This window comes from Cheilinus undulatus, linkage group 4, assembly GCF_018320785.1.
Source record: "Cheilinus undulatus linkage group 4, ASM1832078v1, whole genome shotgun sequence".
Lineage (NCBI taxonomy): Eukaryota > Metazoa > Chordata > Actinopteri > Labriformes > Labridae > Cheilinus > Cheilinus undulatus.
In genome coordinates this window covers 11,151,108-11,171,061 of record NC_054868.1, presented here as the reverse complement: position 1 = coordinate 11,171,061, position 19,954 = coordinate 11,151,108, and the positions used below count along the sequence as shown (strand labels likewise).

At 39.4% G+C, this 19,954-nt stretch overlaps 2 protein-coding genes across 2 annotated transcripts; one reads left to right on the top strand and one right to left on the bottom strand.

Annotated features, from left to right (window-relative positions):
- The first annotated feature begins 1,436 nt into the window (after window positions 1–1,436).
- On the top strand, window positions 1,437–4,894 carry cbx8b (chromobox homolog 8b). The gene is made up of 5 exons (XM_041784268.1): window positions 1,437–1,611; window positions 1,727–1,770; window positions 1,991–2,056; window positions 2,184–2,250; window positions 3,291–4,894. Exons 1-5 carry the CDS (start codon window positions 1,543–1,545, stop codon window positions 4,149–4,151), a joined length of 1,107 nt encoding a protein of 368 aa, XP_041640202.1. The 5' UTR covers window positions 1,437–1,542; the 3' UTR covers window positions 4,152–4,894.
- Window positions 4,895–6,269: 1,375 nt separating this feature from the next.
- Window positions 6,270–12,115, bottom strand: c4h17orf67 (chromosome 4 C17orf67 homolog). The gene is made up of 4 exons (XM_041786328.1): window positions 12,046–12,115; window positions 10,767–10,867; window positions 7,957–8,100; window positions 6,270–6,503 (listed from the first exon to the last, which is right to left on the bottom strand). The coding sequence occupies exons 1-3, from the start codon at window positions 12,098–12,100 to the stop codon at window positions 7,984–7,986; spliced, it is 273 nt and encodes a 90-aa protein (XP_041642262.1). The 5' UTR covers window positions 12,101–12,115; the 3' UTR covers window positions 6,270–6,503; window positions 7,957–7,983.
- Between the last annotated feature and the right edge of the window lie 7,839 nt (window positions 12,116–19,954).

Sequence of the window (19,954 nt, the reverse complement as noted above, 5' to 3'; positions counted from 1 at the left end):
TTCAGATGATGTTGAAAATCGTTCTCATTAAGAATAGCTGACAGTCTCTGCAAAGAATATATAGACAAAACAAGAAATACTTATTAAAGCATAATAATTAAAGTCTAATAATAAAAACAATGCTATTATTATTATTATCATTTGTTAAAATCATTACTTTTGTGGCCTTGTAATAACACAAAATAAAAGCTTTGATTCGAACTGACTGCCTTGAATTTTTTTTCTGTCAATTCAGTGTGTTCGCATAAATTAGTAACAAAAATGTATGCTAATTATTGCAGGCATACAAACAATGCAGTGCATACATGCGAATTATAGCCTTTATAAATTATTCCTTTGCCAGCTCTCTTCAAAAGAACTGGCCAAATGGAAGCTGCAGATATGTTCCAGGCTTTACCGGCTTTTTTTTTTTTTCAACAGCCTTCAAATGCATTCAAAAACATCATGTAAAAATCCAAGAGGCAGCTTTAAAAAATCTTTGAGGCAAGTAAACAGATAAATCTGAGAGACGCAGCAGAGCGTTGTGAAAGGGTGACATCATCGTCTATATGTGCATCAGCTGACTGCTGTGTCATGCTGTGGTTTCCCTTCAATAACAGTCGATGCGTGCTCCCATTACGGCCACTGACATAAATAACGAACACTTTTATTTTCTTTTTAAAAGGCTAATTTTTAACTGACACTCGACAAATTCACGTTCCTGTTTATGGATGACAGGTGTTTGATTTAACTGTGAAGCCACAGGCGGAAACATTTTGAACCATAAAATGCCATGACTACGTAATTACTTAAATTAATATCTTCTAAATCTTTGCCCTTGGAGTAGGTTTAACTCTTAATCCTGTCAGGTTTAGACAGAAATTTTTTTTTATGATGTTATGATATGAATACCAGTGGCGCAGGCCGGTTGCTTTGTCTGACAGAAACCGTGCATTGATCCTCCGCGCTCGGTCCGAAACTCCAAGTACAAACAAATTTGATGCCAGTAACAGTTTATTAGAGAGCATTATAAGGGGTTGAGGGGTTATGGGATGGGCCCAAACGTCCTCTTTGTATCGAGTCTACGGCATTAGACGGAAAATGTCTTCAACAGCCCGCGATGTTGCATAAATATGCAGCACAGTTATTTCCTGATTTTTCTTTCAGCTTGACAACATTGGCGCAGGACGTATAGCTTAGCTTCCATCGATAGCACGTGTCATTTTGGATATCTCTCTTTATTTGCGCGAAATGATTCACACTCCGCGCGGGGAAAAAACCACCATTCACCCCCCCTCCCTCCCGAAAGAATCCACACAGGCGCGCGCTCCTCCCCTTACTTAGCAACCCAAGCACGTAGCAACGGCTGGGCCAATGGGCGTTCATCTTAAGGTTCCACCGACTGTGGTTCCTTAGCAACGATGTAAAAAATTGCGCTGACGTCCATTCTGCTCGGAGTATTATGGTCTGTCGGGAATTCAGAGTGGCTGGGACTGGAGAAAAATATCTGCTCGGCTAACGTTAGCGTGCACCGAGCTAACGGGAGGTCGAACAGGAGTAAACATGGAGCTGTCTGCTGTTGGGGAGAGGGTGTTCGCCGCCGAGTCTATCATCAAACGACGGATAAGGAAGGTAAGCGTGGGATGTAACGTGTCCCCTTTTCACTGAGCGTTGAATACAATGCACTAACATCGCTTTAGTGTTGCCCAGCAAGCTAATGAAGTAATTTGTTTCTGATGGCATGCAGGGTCGGATTGAATACCTTGTGAAATGGAAGGGCTGGTCTCCCAAGTAAGTGCTGCTACATTGTGTCTCTTACGTGTTTTCAACCCGCAGCTGTAGTCTGCACTGTCTCGGCTGTGGCTGTCGTTAGCTCGTCTAAGCTAGCAAGACAGCCCGGATTAAAACGGCACAGAGCGATGGAGACTTTAGCTCGCGGGCTAACGCCACGGCCATCCTGTGCCAGCCCAGCGCTTGTTTCCCCAATCTCACTTCATGTTTTAATTTTTAGATACAGCACATGGGAACCGGAGGAGAATATTCTGGACTCCCGCCTGTTCGCAGCTTTCGAGCAGAGGTAGGATATCCGAGCTGGCCTTTATGGACAGAGTCAGAGAATGTTAACATGCCCAATAAATATATCATGTCCTCGGTGCACTTTGCTCCCATGACACTCAAAATGGGTGTCACTTTATTTTTAACAGAGAGCGTGAAAGGGAGCTCTATGGGCCCAAAAAGAGAGGACCGAAACCGAAGACATTTCTGCTGAAGGTAAATGTTGCAGCCCAGTTTAGTGTTTGTGATTGCTTGCTCACTGCTCATTACATAAACGCCTTTTCACCATACATTCTTATGTAAGATATCATATCTATAACATGTGTATTCGGATCTGTTCAATATGTTCCCGAAGCATTAACTTACAATTAACACGTGCTGTTTCATCTTAATGCGCAGGCTTCTTTCTGATGCTAATTGTGCATAGTTAAAACAACGCATCGATCAATCGCTGTGTACCCAGCTTGTGTATTAACTAATGGGGCAATGTTTACGTACCATTAGGGGGTTTAAACGCCTTTCACAATCATTTAGTCCTCTTTTTAATCTACCTTTGAAAAGAAAGTCTTTAATTGATAGCCCGTTGGATCAGTGTTTAACTCATTAGAATCATGATGCAGTAAAATCAGGTTTCTGTGTGTAGTGAATTATCCTGTTAAGTCGAGCTCCATAGTGCATTTTGCAATACCTTTCAGCTTTTCAGGACAACGAACCGTGAAAATTGCTTAATGGCCGACAGTTTATCTTGAACTAAATACCACAATCTCCTTGACAGGGCTGTTGCTAAAATGGGGATGTGGAATTCCCCTAATAAATACTTTGGCCTGACGTGAATCATTTCCTGAAGTAGTTGTCTCTACAGCTATTATATGCCTTTTCTCAATTGTACCATATACTTTCACCATTTAAATTAAAACCTACTTTAAGTGTAGGAGCTGTGCTCAGTGCAAAGCATGCATGTGTAATATTTGGAAAATCAGTAAGCCTTCTGTCAGCTGACGTTTTGACATATGACTGTTAGGAAAGCTAAAGTTTAAATAAAGAGAATGATGCCAAAAATTCAAGCTGTTTTGGTTTCTGGTATTTTCATGCTGTTTCCCTCTCATTGATCTTTTACTGTGACAAGTCAAAATGTCTGCTGTAAACAAGACCTTTTTGTAGTTGACTGAGGCATAGAAATTAAGGAATGGAATCGTGTTAATTTAGAAATTATTTACCATAAAATATATTTTTCTTTTATTCTTATCTCCAAATAGGCCCAGGCCAAAGTTAAAGCTAAGTCCTATGAGTTCAGGAGTGACACAATGAGAGGGATGCACATCACCTACCCAACCCCAGAGCCGGTTGTCACCCCAAGAGCCAGAGAAGGTCTAAGGGCCGTTGTTCCCACCATCTTTCCACCCAGCACTGTCAACCGTGGGGAAAGTGTTCGTATCCGACCGCCTGAGCTCAGCATCCGTGAGCACCATCAGTCTTTCCTGCAGCAAACCAACTCGGACGGACTCATCCATTTGCCTAAAAAGAGAGGCCCGAAGCCTAAGCCTCGTTTCATGGACAGCAGCTGCATCCCCGAGGGTCCTGAGCCTCACAAGAGGAAAGCAGAGGAGCCGGTGAGCCTGCACAAACTGCCAAAATACCAGGGGGGTGAGGAAACAAGGCTGGTCAGAGTGGCCCACAGACATCCAGAGAACCACAGTCATAAACACCTTCATCATCATCACCACCACCATCATCACATGCACAACCGAGGAGGCCCAGGTGGAGGTTCTCACAGGCAGTTTTACTCAGACCGCAGCCTGCATCCACACAGAACAGATATAGACACTCACAGAACTAAGGACAGCTCCAACTACCTGGCTCCTGCACACTTCAAGCACCAGTCAAAATTGAGCCAGAACCTGGGTCACCCCACAGATCTTCTCCCACAAATGGAGAAGCCTTACTTCTTGGACAGGCCTTCTCCCACCAGAATTGACGACGATATGGATGAGGTGACATGGAGACCCTCTCTTGGCAACGTGGAAAAGATTTTGGTTACAGATGTGACCACCAACTTCCTGACTGTCACTATCAAGGAAAGCAGCACTTCTAAAGGGTTCTTCAAAGACAAAAGATGATGCTTTACTGTATTTCTTATGCTGCGCTTTGCTTTCTCTGATTTGCATCAGAATCACTCAGAGTTAATACATAGTGTGATTACTTAGCAAAGCTGTTTTGTATCTTATGTATAAAAGCAAATTATGGTATGTGTATATATTATAAAGGTGGAAATCTGTTTAATGTATTGACCAAATCAAATGAAGTTCATTTTGCATTGGCTGAACATGAATGAGTTGCATGTTACCTTTGCAGCAGCTGGCTACTTTGTGTACAGAGCTTGTGAATTTTACTATTTTTCAACTCTAACTAACTAGAATGTATTTTTGTCACGCGTTTATCTTATAGCCTGAGCTCATGCTAAAACAAAGTGAAAACTGAGGCTTGGTTCAGGTATTAATTTCAGTCTGTGGATTGAAGATTTTATCTATAAATTGAACCTATTAGACTGAAAGGACCCTGTTCAATTCTGTAGGGATTATTTAATAATTGACTAAAGCACTTTGAATTTAAAAGTATTATTGAAAAGTAATCCCTTTGGGTTGTGTTCAAAACTGAGTTTGACTCAGAGTTTGTAATGTCTTTGACATTTCATATTATGTATGATAAATTAATAAATTAAACATGGATACTCAAAACATTCACCACTAACAAAGTATATTTTGCATTTTCATAGAAAACGTTCATGAAGCTGCACTGTAATAAAACGAGTTGATGTCAAATAGCTTTCTAGACGCTTTTGAAATAAATCTTTTGAATATGATTGTTTTTGTTGATTTGTCTATGTTGTTTCAATGTGATTTTTTTTTTTTTTATTTTATTTACAGCGTCGTCGGCTGTGACTTGGGTTCTCTAAAGGCCCCAGGCTGAACCCACCAATGACTTTTTTTTTTTAGCAAACCTGTTATGCAATAATGAAGGCCTTCATGTCAGCCCTAAACCCGAGGGTCATGATGTGTTTCTTACTTTTAAACGTCCCCAATCTTGTAGTGGGTCAGTGTAAAATAGTCTTAAAAATGCTGTGTTAGGCTGTTCAAAAATACCTTTTAGCATTAAGAAAAGAAGCTATTTACCGTGCTAACAGGATGAGTTAGCCGACAGGCCTCGGGCTATAGGATGCTAACATATCACCTTCTTTCCAAACAGAAGTTAGGTAGGCCTGAATTTATTTCCGCTCAGTTATTTTAGACGGATACTCCCAGTTCTTGTTTTTTTCCTACTAATGTCCGTGGGCCAGATCATAGATACGCGACAGTGTATTTATCATATAGGCCCAAATTTAGCGTTTCAGTCCCGGGGACGCTTTTAACAGGCCACTTCAAAATAAAAGTCATGGAGTAGGATTATCAACAAAAACACATTCACACCCACAGAAATTTACTGTTTTATTAACTTTTGTTTCCTATAAGGCAGTTCTACATTATGAACCCTTGAAAAACTTTTTTCATGGTCGACCCCAAAAACTCCCTCAAAACATTAAAAACTGCCTTTATGGCCTAATATTAGCGCATGACAGCAATGAGCTAGATATGTTTGAAATGACACGTTAAAGGCATTTTTCTCCTAAATCAGGTCCGCTATGAGTGGGCCTGTCCACCCTCAGTGTGCATTAAGGGACCTATATACCTACCTACCTACCGCTGTGGTCCACTGGCCCGTTCATTTATGACACGATAGATCTATTATTCTAATAAACAATGCCGAACCATCTATAGCTCACACGTAGCTACGCAACCTTACACGCAAATGGACGGGCTGCGTGCAAACGACTTAAACACCCTGTCAAATGCGCAGTTATTTTAATTTACCTCTTTAAACTTAAAGCTGAAAAAGCTTTAGGCTAGATCCACAGCGGTTCCTGGCATCTAACTCGTTGAAAATAAACAGGCATTGAACGTTTATAAAAAGAATAAATCTCCATCTTGATTATGTCAAAAGGTTAGCTAAACGTCAATTTATTCAAATGACTGCTTCTTAGTGAGACTACAGGTGGAGAATGCCCCCGTCACTGAATAAAATAGGGGCGTGAACTTAAAAAAAAAAAAAACAGAAATGGGAGCAGGCCTATATCCTGCAGTGTTTCATCACTCCTCCTTACTCCTATATTTATCTTATATAATATTAACATATACATACAACACAGACACTCATGCATTATTATTTATTTGAAAATGCTGATACATTTCATTTGAACCGTAACACAAAAGTACTGATGACACTAAACTACACACCTGCAATGCAGTAAGATTAAATGTAGGCCTATAACCAGCAAGTCAGCAGAATCAGCATAGCCATTTCACAAGAAGGTATATTTCATGTTTTTATTTCCACTTTTGCCATCTTGAGTCCATGCCGTCGCCTCTGGTTGGCCACTGTAGACAGACAAGTAAAAAGCACCGTAAACATTGAAAATGATCTAATCTGTGAATCTTTACCATTAAACACGGATCACATTTCAGCATCACTGTTCATTAACAGAGCAGAAGCCTGATGACGAGTAATAATCCTGAAGCAAAGATTGGATTTCCTGTCTGTCTTTTTTCACAATTCAAACTGACCTTAAGGTGTTTTAAAAGCATCTTTTTTTAAAAGAAAAAGTGGGGAAACATGAGTTTATGCTTGTTTGTATGTGTTCATAGATGATTTGAGCTTTTCCAAGACTGCCCAAAGATTTTAGAGAAACTGTTCAACCTACGACCTCCATAGGTGGTTTCACCATTTGGTAACTGCCTGGGGGCCTCATGCTCGCAAGTCTCAGGTTAAATTCATTATAAGTGTGCATCAAATATGAGGTATACATCTAAAATGATTTTCAGTTATTTAGAAATGTATCTTAAATAAGATGCCAAAAGTGAATAAAAAGCATTGAATTGGATTCTCATTATCAAAAAAGTCCCTGGAAAGGACTTCTGCCCCCAGCAGCAACATCGAAGCCCCTAAAAAAGCCCCTAAATGACTTTATATTAAGCACATTTAAGTTTGGTAGATCTCATAGACATATTGTTATAATTAACAAGTGGACTGCTGTGGGGTAAAAAAAAATGGCATGCAATAAATAAAAATGTATGATTTTTGGTTGAAGAATGAATACTGCACCAATAATTATCTTTTTTGTTAAGTTTCCAGAAGTCACCCATGGACTAGAGACATAAAAACAGTTTAGATGTTTGAGTTATGATGCTCTCCTAAGAGGTGATGAAGTACTGATGGGTATTAGGGTAATAATTTTTCATATGTGGGTGTGTCCTGTAGTTCTCTGGTTTTCTAAAATATGCTTCAAAGTTTTTTCTCTTTTGCTGTGATTGCCTTTTATTTGAATAGGTTTTGGCCTGTGACCTCCAAATGACTAAGATCACCTCGAAGACCTCTGTTTTTATAATCCAAAGTGTTGATTGTGGATAGGTGATGAATGCAAAAATAAAACTTAAAAAGTCTAACTCAGACAGTTTTGTGTCTGAGGTTTCCTGCTGCACCAAACAGTTGTGATAAAATCATACAAACAGGAAGAGAAATAACCTAACAGCAGCACAAACATAGAAGAACATGGTCTGTTTACAAAGAGGAAAATGTCTAAAACCATCAGAGGGTAAATCATTCATATTTAGATGATATAATTTTTTAACGAGCAATGTTCTAAAGACAACTGAGTTTTTTCTTATCAATTAGTAAATAGTAGTTAGTGAATGGTTGAAATGTGTGTTTGTAGAAGAGGAATAGTCAACTTTTAATTCTGAGCTGAGTTAAATTGAATGATATATGTACAGTATATAAATGCTCAGCATTCAAATTGTGTGAATTTCTGCATCAAACATTAAGAGTTTGTACCAAAGGAGAAGGCTTGAGGTGTCCTTCTCAGACCGGGTATCCATAGTTCCTGTCACAGTGTGGGTAGCAGTGGGGGTTCAGCCAGTTCTCCATGTTGGTCTCCTGGGCTCTCTGATCCAAAGCCTGCATGTGTAGCAGATGCTCCTGCAGCAAAGAATTAGTGAACAACATGGGGGTGCAGACAGGTGAGAATAAACTGAAAGAAACAACAAAAAAACTGAAATGAAACTAAATGTAAAAAGGGGCAGTCAGGTTGAAAATTAAACGGTGTAGCCCATTGTTTTGCATCTTTGCATTTCACCACAGCAGCAGAATGAAGAGTGCATGAAAGCGTAAAATGAAATTACAGAGATGAGTAGAAACTAAACACAGCAGAGCATGTCTGGACTTGCTCCGTCATGAAAGGTTGCATTCAAAGCATCACAGACTCATAAAGACTTTATAGAAACCCATGAGAGAAAACAATGAAATAAAACTCCAATGACACTCCTACAGGTACAAAGACAAAAGGTGCATGTCAGTTCTCTAAAAGGACATGGGATTCAGAATTGGAATGCACCAAAACAGATTTATAAACCTAAATAAATAAATTTTAAAAATAAATTCCTTATGATAATTTACAGTCACTCTGAAGGACATGGGCTAACATTTTTAAGAGCAAACAAAGTCCTAAACAGACCCACTCAACACATTTAATTTACATGTTTTCCTGTGATAGTACTTTCCTATTGTTTTTTTCCTGACCTCAGCTTATTTATTTCTTGTCCCTGTCATCCTGTGATTAAAATTTAATTTCAGCTGGGATTTTTTTCAAGATTTTTGAGAAATTAATGTTTTATCTCAGGAAAAACGCTAGAAAACAGCCAGAAATAATTTATAAAAGCAGGAAAATGGAGTAAAATATAATGTGTGTGGGGCATGGATGGCCTAGCATAGGTCACGCTCCATGTACACAGGTTAAGGTCCGGCCTGTGGATCCTCTCCTGCATGTCGTTTCCACAACAACAATGGTGAGGCCACTTTAATATACCCTACGTTGAGGATATTAAAGTTAGTAAAACCAACCTGATGTAGGTTAAGATATGCTAAGTGATTGGGTATGCTTAAACGGCTAGTTAATGGCTGACAAGCAGGTAGCCTAGTATTTTAAGGATTCTGGGAAGGCTAATCAGATTTCAGTGGCCCTGGTCAGCTCTGGCTGCCACTGCCTCTGCACCTGGAATGCTATTGGTTCTGCTATTTTCTACAGTAAGCCATCAGGGCATTATAAACCAAAATATTTTAATTATTTTGGTTACCTGTATGTTAACCATTAAAAGTGTCTTAATTTAGTCATGAAAAAACCCATTATGCCCATTATGTTTGTTTACAGGATTAGCATGGGTAGCACCGCCTTGTTCTGACACTAGGAAGCACAGTAAAATCAAGCACAAGCTTTAGGTTCTAATGTGGGTCATATTTCAGTTTCTTTTTAGCATATGCTACAGGCCTTTCAAAAATTTACCACAGGCCACATTTGGCTCCTGGGCCATAGTTTGGACACCCCTGCCTTAGGGAGTCAGCATAAATGCTATGACCAGATTATTTACTTATTTTATACAGTTTTATTGAGCTATATTTTGTTTTTGTTCTTATTTTAGTATCCTCTCATGATGTTTTTACTTCATTTACCGTCACTTTGTTTAAAGATTCGAGCCTAACCTTTCAGTATTCCCTCCTCCTGAATTTTAAGATGGCGTTTCCTCGGTACTAATGTTCCTGTTAGTAAGGAATCCATTATTTATGGCATAGTTGCCAATGTTGTGTATGGACTACAGATTGGGAAAGAGGCTCGGATGGGGGGTGAACCTTTTTTTTTTTTTTTTAATTTTCTGTTGTGTGTAAAGCACTTTGATTGATTGATTTATGTTAATATAGAAATGAAATATGAACAGAAAAATTTCTTTCCATTTCATAGCATCATAAAACGGACTTCTAAGGGCATAATTAGTCCATAAATGTTGTTAAATCACTCATGAAACTTGTGTGCAGAAGGACTATATTTGTTTATTTTCATAGTTTTTCCATTCATAAATCTATCAAATATCGTTGGTATTTTTTTAAGGCATTGATGTTTTGGTTTTGTAATGATTATTTTTATGTACATTTTTGACGATAGAAATTGTAACTGAAACATAAAATTTTCTTCAAAGTTTAAAAGAAAGCTGATGGATAAAATTATGGAAAATGTTTTTAAAAGATTATTTGTGAATATCTGTTTTGAGCAGTTAACACAGACAGGTATATCTATTTGTTTAAACCCACATTTTAAGATAGATACAAACATAAACAGGTTATTCTTTTAATAGTTTAGGATAAACCACAGTTTATTAGAACGTGGCTATTTGAAATTCTCACTGGTGCATAAGCATATAGTGAATGCTTTAACTTATATAATATGGATTCAACCATTTTTAGAAATATCTTAAAATGATGAGAAATAATAATGGCAGTTTTACACCCTTCCATTTTCAGAACACTCTGTGATTCATCATTGTTGTGTAAATACTATTATTAAACACTCATTGACCATTAATACTTCTGTAATATGAGAAATGATTATTGTTAAACCTTTATGATGACTTAAAATGAGCTTATACTTGTCAGTAGCTACATTACAGTGTTTATGACTTAAATTTGCAACACAAAAAGGTTAGAAGAAAGTGTTGCCTATAGAACTACAAAACTCAGCAATCACCGTAGTCAGTACTGCACAGTCTCCATCATGAATCTATATTGTGTCTGTGCTCTTTGCTCAGAATGAACCTTACCCTCATTGGCTCATCAGGGTGGCCGGCCTTCATTGGTCGATCCTGCCTCTTACTGCGGAGCAGTTGCTTAGCGAAGCTTTCTGTGATAATTGGGTTGGCATCTGTGGAAGAAAAAGAGTTTATCTGCTAAGAGATGGAATGTTTACTTCTATGTCTGTGGGATGCTTCTTCCCTTTTAGGTCACTCTAGAAACTAAGTTATTCCGCTCTTAGTTTAACACCTGCCTGAGTTATTTTTGTTTGTTTAGACTATGAACAACAGTCATTTGCTTGCTGGCTGTTACTTGGGTTGAAATTCCTCTCACTGAGGGCTGTGTTCAGACCCATGAATACACCTCTCACCACTATCTGCTGCTGGTGAGCTGTGGCTGACCTGATCCAGTCCAGTCCATGTGAGGCTGTTTATTTGGCAATGCAAGTCCCAAGGGAGCAGCTCACACACATAAACACACAGTGAGCTTTGCAGAGTGAGGACGCTCTGTCTCCCTCTCTCTAACACTGGCTTGCATAAGGAGGCAGGGTATTTGGCTAGAAGGTAACAAAGTGCCCATTCATCCTCATGTCTCCCCAGGGAGTCCGGTCCACGCAGCACATGACCCCAGCAGGCAATCAGGCTGACTCGCTCTTCCTCTGCTGCCAGAGGGAGCTGCTGTGAGTGAACCCAGCTCTGTCAACACAAGGGCTGAGCCACTATTGCTGGCTGAGCCCCTACAGCGACGTGGCAAAACATTCCCTAGCTATCTCATTAAGGCTAACTGATAGATGTGGCAAAACATTCTCTAGCTATCTCATTAAGGTTAACTGATTTTTTCACTTATCTTGAGCAAATGCTGAGACCTGTAAAATATGGTTTGTTTACAAAGCTAAAGTTTATGCAGTTGATTATGAAAATGCAGCAGATGAAAACTGCAGCAATAGATAAAACTAATAGAATTATTATAAATTATATAACAAAAAGAACAATGTACACCAGGGATTTGTGAAATTGTGTGATATTGTAACCTTTGTTGACACTATAAATAGCAATGGTGAAGTGGTGCAAAATCACACTTGTGAAATGCAGATAGAAACATCATTTCCAATTTTAAAATCTGCATTTGTAATTAATCACACAACAAATCTAGGGTGCATTAAATTCATGCAAAATTAATCCAACCAATTAGTGCCCCTATTAGATTTGCGCAACAGAAATGTGCACAAAGAAACAGTCCTTTTCATGATCTATAGTTCGATGTCACATGCCACAGCTCTTCTCAGGTAAATCCCACAGTGCTTCCTACCTGTGTAGATGGTCAGCAGGACCAGACACAGCAAAAACACCACCAGCTTCTTCATCTTCTTCACCTTTATTCTGCCTCAGCCTTCTTTGCTCTGAGGTCTAGACCAGAGTCAACAGGGCTTAAAGGGGGAGATTCTCCTCCTCCTCCTTCTGCATGTCAGCCCCCAAATGGTTGCATACCTGCTCACAATACTGAGGAGAAAATGAAAAAAAAAAAAAAAAATAACTGTTATGTTTACAATTACTCTTACAGAACTATCTTTCATATCTCCTTTAATCTTACTCAGCTATACTTGCATAATCAGATGGTAATAAAAGAAAATACAGTAAATCACTGGGCTAAGGATTGTAAGACAAGGATGAGACTGTCCACTAGATGGCAATGTTTGCAGAGTCATTTAGGGAAAGGAGATGTACTGAAGGTTGTGGAACAATGGTTCTCTGGTCAGGCATCAGGACCCACTTCATCCACCTTAATAGAAAACATAACCAAGATTTTATAAATGTACAACCACTCAAATTTATTTAATACAGTTTCTTAAACCTGAAATGAAAAAGCATATTCAACAAAGCAACATGACAGAACATTTTTTAAAGCACATCCTTACAGAAGGACACGCATGCATACATCTTATTTTACTCCATTTTCCCAAGATAGCATGGAAATTTGGTAATTTCCAGGGCAATTTACTTGTTATCTGGGAAAAACCAGCAGTTTTATCCTAAGAACAAAAAGTAAATAAGTAGAAAAAGTGATAAAATGTAATTTTTTCATAGAAAAACCTTAAAAATACATGTATGAATTTACTCTATACCACTCAGAGCCACTCATGGATCTTATAGAACGTCACCTAGCTGACTACACTGTGATAGTGAAGTTTGAGGGAGGGGGATCTATCTATCTATCTGTCTATCTATCTATCTATCTATCTATCTATCTATCTATCTATCTATCTGTCTGTCTGTCTGTCTGTCTGTCTGTCTGTCTGTCTGTCTGTCTGTCTATCTATCTATCTATCTATCTATCTATCTATCTATCTTCAGTGGCCCTGAAAAGGACCTTTGGTTTGTGAATCAGTGTAGGGTTGGTAGGATTGTTAAAATACGAGGTGAACCTCTCCTTCGGCTGCATTACAGTTTTTCTCAGTCGCTTTGGTACATTTCTCAGATCAGAATTGAAATTCTCAAAACTGCTTGTTCAATCTTCACACCATTGTGTCACTTGTGCACATCTAAAAAGCAGTTTCTCATTTCTTTCAACAAGTTGCAAATGCTTTGGTACATCCATGCAAATGATGATGTACAATTCTTTGCTGTTTCCTACATTATCAGTTGCTTATGGCATGTTGATCAAAATGTATTATCATGGGTCTCTGCCGAATAGTCTCACCCCTCAAAACATTAAGGTATTAGCTCATTGCATAAGTCTTCACATGCAAAATGGTTGAACATGTTGTCATAATTGCTATGTCAAGCATTAGACTTTTTTTTTCCTACATCTGTCCTGAATTGGTAAATTGCTCCCAGGTGAATCTTCACTTTCTCTATCGAAGGGAAACCTGTGAAGCATTAGATCAAGCAATGATCAAGGAATTTGATTGAGGAGAAGTTGATGATTGAGGAATTTTCTCAGCATGGAGATGGAAAGTATATGATCGCCAGCCACATACACAGATGACCCTTCTGGCTGCCATGGATGCAGCATGTGATGACATCACAGCAGATACCTGCAGAGGCTGGATAAGACACTCTAAAAGACTCTTTCCATGCTGCGTCACAAGAGAAGACATTCGTTGTGATGTGGATGAGAATTTGTGGCCCAACATACAGGAACATCAGGAGGTGTAGGAAGACTGCACTGTAATTCCTACAGCACTGCATGTACAGTTTTCCCTAAGAAGATTGTTCTGTGTTCACATTTCTACTTTTGTTTTTTCTTTGTTTTTTGTTTTTTTCCTTTGTGATATGCAGTGCTGTCTTTTTCTTTCTGTATCACAATGACATGGTCTGTCAACAAATTACAGTACAAACAGTAAAAGCGTAAATGTGAATCGTGTCCAGTCTCTTGCAATCTCCCACATACACTAAGGTGTAACTTACAATTTACAATAATTGTCATCAAAACTTTAGCCATAGTTTACATCAGAACATCACTCCAGAGTACACTGTTATACTGACAACATGACTAAGCAATCTGACTGTCTTATCTGTACACAATGACAAAAGGACTTGTCATTCTGATGGCACTGACATGTTCATTGACACAGAAATTCACTTTTGAGAGATGAACTAAGGATTTTGAGCAGGAGACTGGCTTTTGCAGGTAATCCATGGTGTTTTGCTATTTGTACGAATTGTTTGAGAAATGCACTTACTGTTTTGCAAATGATGATTCGAGAAATGTACCAAAGCGACTGAGAAAAACTGTAATAACCTGGTGGACTTTTTCGGATCCAAGACACCCAGCTCTTTCTATGGGGACTGAGTCTTCCAGGGATGGAGGTTGGGCCTCTGTTAACCCCAGAAGGCTCTGGAGGATGCAGGTTGCTTTCACATAGGCTTCTGCATGTGGAGATGTTGCCCCATCACCTGCCGGAACATTGAAAACCTGGAAACAAGGATCCCAAATATGCACTCTGCCCCCAGCAGAGCCAAAGAGAGATGGAAGCTGAATTATTTTTTCATTTATATAAAACAAATGCATGGGGTATCCTGTTGTGTGGCCCACCATGGCAAGAATAGCATCACTGTTCCTGGGACAGCCTGAAGAAGGTCCTGAAAAGTTGCATTAATAAATTGCAACTCCTGAGCCAGGCGGTCAAATGCAGCCAGCTCCTGGCGCTGGTGCAAGAGTGTTCTCATCCAACAGGAAGAGACTCTCTTCAGGCTCTGGCGCCTCTGACAAAACCGCTCATGTTTCTGTATGCGCCCCGGCTGTCTCTGTCGCCCGTGTGAGCCGGGGGTGTGTGTGCTATGTCAACATATGAGGCTGTAACTGATCATTTAGTAACCTGGGAGTCCAGGAGATTTCAGGTGAATACAGTAAAATTCAGCTTAGCAAGATTTCACTCTGAGAATGGGGGTGGGGGGGTGATTCTCAGAGGGATTTATTTTATTTCAGAATTAAGAGTTTGTTAGTGTTTCATAGCCTCATGTAACCTAACTACCCTTAAAGAAATATATCTGACAAATAACATTTAATCTCTAAAGTCTCCAATGCTCAAATAAGCCAAAAAAAAAAACAGTCACTGACAGTTATAGTCTGTTTGAGCCTGCTAAACTAGGCAGAAGTCAACTGTGATGTTTGTGAAAGCTGGTTTGTAGAACTGTCAGCATTTAAGAAGGGAGTTGAGAAGTTGTTCAGATTTTTTTACACACAAATTAAAGGGCATACAGCTGAAAACCTGCCTTTAATGTTACTAACATTTGCCTTAACTACTGTTATCCTAAGTGCCTCTGTGAGGAATTAAACATGATGTTTATTAGCAAGAGCTTTAAGCTTTTTAAGCAGCAATTAGCTAGCTTCATGTTAAACTTCTGATTTAATAGGTAAGAATTTTAAAGTAATGCTTGCTCTTATTTTTATTTCTGCAGTTGGTGGTCAACTGTAGCCTGTATGTCTGTGTAGAAATATTTTTATATCCAAATGTTCCTTTTTTGTTTCATAAGTGATCAAAATTCGTCATGTAAATGGATTGTATGCCAGTCATTTTTTAATTGTCTATTCCACACAGCACTGTTTTTACTGTTATGGAAACTTACAGGTGACTGGAAATATACAGAATTCTCTCCAAGTGAGGCTCTTTGTTGACTCTAGTCTTTTTTACAAGTGAATTTGGCTTCATTAATTTGAGAAAAAGTGTCATTTATTCAGCATGATGTCTTTGTGATACATAATTACCTGAAAGCACAAAACTACATATAAGCCATTTTATAAATATGCCTCAGCAAGATTAAAAAACTGTTGGACAGTGAAAGTACAGTGGTGTGTCAGGAAGAACGTCTGGTGGTAATGTGATTTGTATGGGATGAACATGAGGTCCAATATTCTTGACTTTTGACTTTACATCTGCTACAGTCATTTATTTGCCCATAACCATAGAGCAGCCCTCATTTATCTATCTCTGGTGAATCTCAGATCAACAGTAAAGCACATGTTACACTGCAACTGTCTTTGGACTCATTCCAGTGGTATGAGCCTGAAAAAGAAAATGATTTTATTGTGATTTATTCAAACATACAAGGGTCAATTTTGTCATTATGCAGGTGTGGAAAAAGTAAATAGCCAAGCTTTGTCAGATATATTTTATAGAGAAGAAAATATATTTTCAAATGTTTTTTGAATATGTTTGATCACTTTTGATGCAATTTAAGAATCTGATCTAACCTGGAAGTAACTGAAAGGGATCAGCGGCTTAAAAGGAGAGTCCCAATTCCAAAAAAGCTGGGGCACTGGGAAAGTGTAAATAAAAGCACAATGCAATGATATGCAAATCTCATAAACCTATATTTTATTCACAATATTCTCAAAGAACAACATAGATTTTGAAACTGAGACATTTTACCAATTCAAGAAAAATTTTAGCACATTTTGAATTTGATGGCAGCAACACATTTTTCTAGGAATCTAGGGTGGGGCAACAAAAGGCTGGAAAAGGCAGTGGTGAACACCAGCCTGGAAGATTTTGCAAATTAGGTTAATTGGCTACAGGTTAGTGACATGACTGGTTATAAAAGGAGCATTTTAGAGAGGCAGAGTACCTCAAGGTAAGATGGGCAGAGGTTTGCCAATCTGTGATAAACTGCATCTAAAAACAGTTCATCAATTTTATAAAAATGTTCCTCAAAGGTATTTCAATCTTTAGGGCCTCAGGCAGCACTGAATTAAAAAACAGGCATGATTCTGTACTGGAGATCATTGCATGGGATCAGGAACACTTACAGAAATGATTGTCTGTCAACACAGTTGGACATACCATGCACAAATGAAAGTTAAAGCTGTATCACAGAGAGAAGAAGCCATATGTGAACACAATACAGAAACGCTGCCGTATTCTCTGGGCCAAACCTCATTTAAATGGACTGAGGCAATATGGAAAACTGTTCTGTGGTCAGATGAAACAAAATCTGAAATTCTTTTAGGAGACCAGTGTGTCCTTCCAAAAGAGAAATGGTAATATCCATTTTGTTCTTAGCGCACATCAAAAGCCTGCATCTCTGATGCTATGGGGTGTATTAAAATAATATACACTATATTGCCAAAAGTATTTACTCATCCATCCAAATAATTGAAATCAGATGTTCCAATCACTTCCATGGCCACTGGTATAAAATAAAGCACCTAGGCACGCAGACTGTTTTTACAAAAATTTGTGAAAGAATGGGTCGCTTTCAGGAGCTCAGTGAATTCCAGTGGTACTGTGATAGGATGCCACCTGTGCAACAAGTCCAGTCGTGAAATTTCCTCCAAAATATTCCACCTCAACTGTCAGTGGTATTATAACAAAGTGGAAGCAATTGGTAACGACAGCAACTCAGCCAGAAAGTGGTAGGCCACGTAAAATGACAGAGCGGGGTCAGCAGATGCTGAGGTGCATAGTGTGCAGAGGTCGCCAACTTTCTGCAGAGTCAATCACTACAGACCTCCAAACTTCATGCGGCCTTCAGATTAGCTCAAGAACAGTGCGTACAGAGCTTCATGGAATGGAGCAGCTGCTTTCAAGCCATACATCACCAGGTGCAATGCAACACGTCGGATGCTGTGGTGTAAAGCACGCTGCAGCTGAACTCTAGAGCAGTGGAGACGCATTCTTTGGAGTGAGGAATCGCACTTCTCCACCTGGCAATCTGATGGATGAGTCTGGGTTGGGCGGTTGCCAGGAGAATGGTACTTGTCTGACTGCATTGTGCCAAGTGTAAAGTTTGGTGGAGGGGGGAATGTGGTGTGGGGTTGTTTTTCAGGAGCTGGGCTTGGCCCCTTAGTTCCAGTAAAAGGAACTCTGAATGCTTCAGCATACCAAGAGATTTTGGACAATTCCATCCTCCCAACTTAGTGGGAACAGTTTGGGGATGGCCAATATGACTGTGCACCAGTTCACAAAGAAAGGTCCATAAAGACATGGAAGAGAGATTTTGGTGTGGATGAACTTGACTGGCCTGCACAGAGCCCTGACCCTGACCCAACAGAACACCTTTGGGATGAATTAGACATCAGTGTGTGACCTCACAAATGCGCTTCTGGAAGTGTGAGAAAGCCTGCTCTAACAGCAGTGGCGTACGCCCTGAGAAAACAGAGCTCAGCCAGAGACCGGCGTACGCACTGAGCTCGTTAAGCGTCTGGAGCCAGAGTTCTGGCAGCACAGCTCAGTAGCAGCAGAGCACTGACAGAGCCCACAGGAGCAGGCTGGAGTTTTTCATCCCCTTGTTGTGCGTCTTTGATGACTGTAAGTTGTTGTTAAAATGTTTTCTGCTTAGTATGATAGTTTACCTTGCATATTTAGGATGTAGTGTTGTGTTCCATTATGGAAGTTTAATTTGGTTACATGCATATTATTTCTCTTGTTCTTTAGAAACCACACTCTGTTTTGTGAAGGATGATTAAACATCTGGACTCTATATATCCTCTCTCCTGACCTTATTCTCTAACCGGAATATATCAATATTCACCGACCCAACAACGAACATTACAAAGGTTTATCCTTTAGTACAGGAAGAATGGTGAAAAATTCCCATAAACACACTCCTAAACCTTGTGGAAAGCCGTCCCAGAAGAGTTGAAGCTGTTATAGCTGCAAAGGGTGGACTGACGTCATATTAAACCCTATGGATTAAGAATGGGATGTCACTTAGGTTCATATGCGAATCAAGGCAGGTGAGCGAAAACTTTTGGTGATCTATCTATCTATCTATCTAATTTGTCATTTTACTAATGTCATTACTGGGGATTCCGTCGACATGTATATTTAGCAGCTTCTTATTTTGGTTCTCCAACTTTCACATGGTGTATGTTCTAAATAAAGATGTTTTGTTTTCCTTCAGCCCAGAAATGCAAGCTTAGCTGACCGGAATTTTTGATCTTGGACTACAAATAGTGAGCCCAGAGAGGTTACGAGCCAACATTGTTTGTTAAATTGCCCATTACTTAACTGTAACACTTCTGGATTGGAGTACTGCCAGTGACGTCGGTGGGGAGACGTCACTGTGCGTCATTGTTTCCGTTTCCTACTCTTTGCCTCCCCCTGTGTTTCAGACACGTCTTCATCTCTATGCGCACTATAATGATAACGTTGCTCGGATTAATTCCTGAGGCACAGAACGCTTTTGTTCACTCAATGTGATTATCTGACACGCCATGAGCTCACCACGAACAGAGGGCGCATGCGCGCTGTCGAGCAGCAGCGTGAAAGTCAGGAGCTCGCAGTCAGAGATGAAAGAGAAAGTGAGATGGCCGCTGCACCTTTTTCTGTTGTCGCATAAAAATGTTCAGTCAAACAGGAAATAATTAAAAAGCGGCTTCAAACACAACACAGAGAAGCCTATGCGTAAAAATGTATCATCTTAAAATGTGTTATTGTTTGGTGTGTATTTGTATCGTGACAAGTATGACGCGTACAGGCTAAATATAGCCCCGTTCAAATGTCTGTGAACTATGGCGAGTTATGCCGAAGATCTATGTTTATTTATTAATTTATTCAAGGGGCAAAATAAGAAAAAAAAGATAAGACAGACAATGACACACTGAAAAATGCACAGGTGGAATAAAGAAACCTCTCGTATTGATGACTATTTCTAGAAACTCCCAAAAGTGGGAAAAAATAAAACCGTGTTGCTTTCATTAATCCCTCCTCTAAAATATCACACCCCAAAGATAATCCTGACTTTACCAATTGCCTCACTTAGGGGCTTAATCA

Coding starts and splice junctions, on each gene's coding strand:
- cbx8b (XM_041784268.1), top strand. CDS start 1,543: ATGGAGCTGTCTGCTGTTGGGGAGAGGGTGTTCGCCGCCGAGTCTATC. Junction 1,612..1,726: donor TCAAACGACGGATAAGGAAG/GTAAGCGTGGGA, acceptor GATGGCATGCAG/GGTCGGATTGAATACCTTGT. Junction 2,251..3,290: donor CGAAGACATTTCTGCTGAAG/GTAAATGTTGCA, acceptor ATCTCCAAATAG/GCCCAGGCCAAAGTTAAAGC.
- c4h17orf67 (XM_041786328.1), bottom strand. CDS start 12,100: ATGAAGAAGCTGGTGGTGTTTTTGCTGTGTCTGGTCCTGCTGACCATC. Junction 10,868..12,045: donor CCTGCTGACCATCTACACAG/GTAGGAAGCACT, acceptor TTTCTTCCACAG/ATGCCAACCCAATTATCACA. Junction 8,101..10,766: donor ACCCTGATGAGCCAATGAGG/GTAAGGTTCATT, acceptor TCTTTGCTGCAG/GAGCATCTGCTACACATGCA.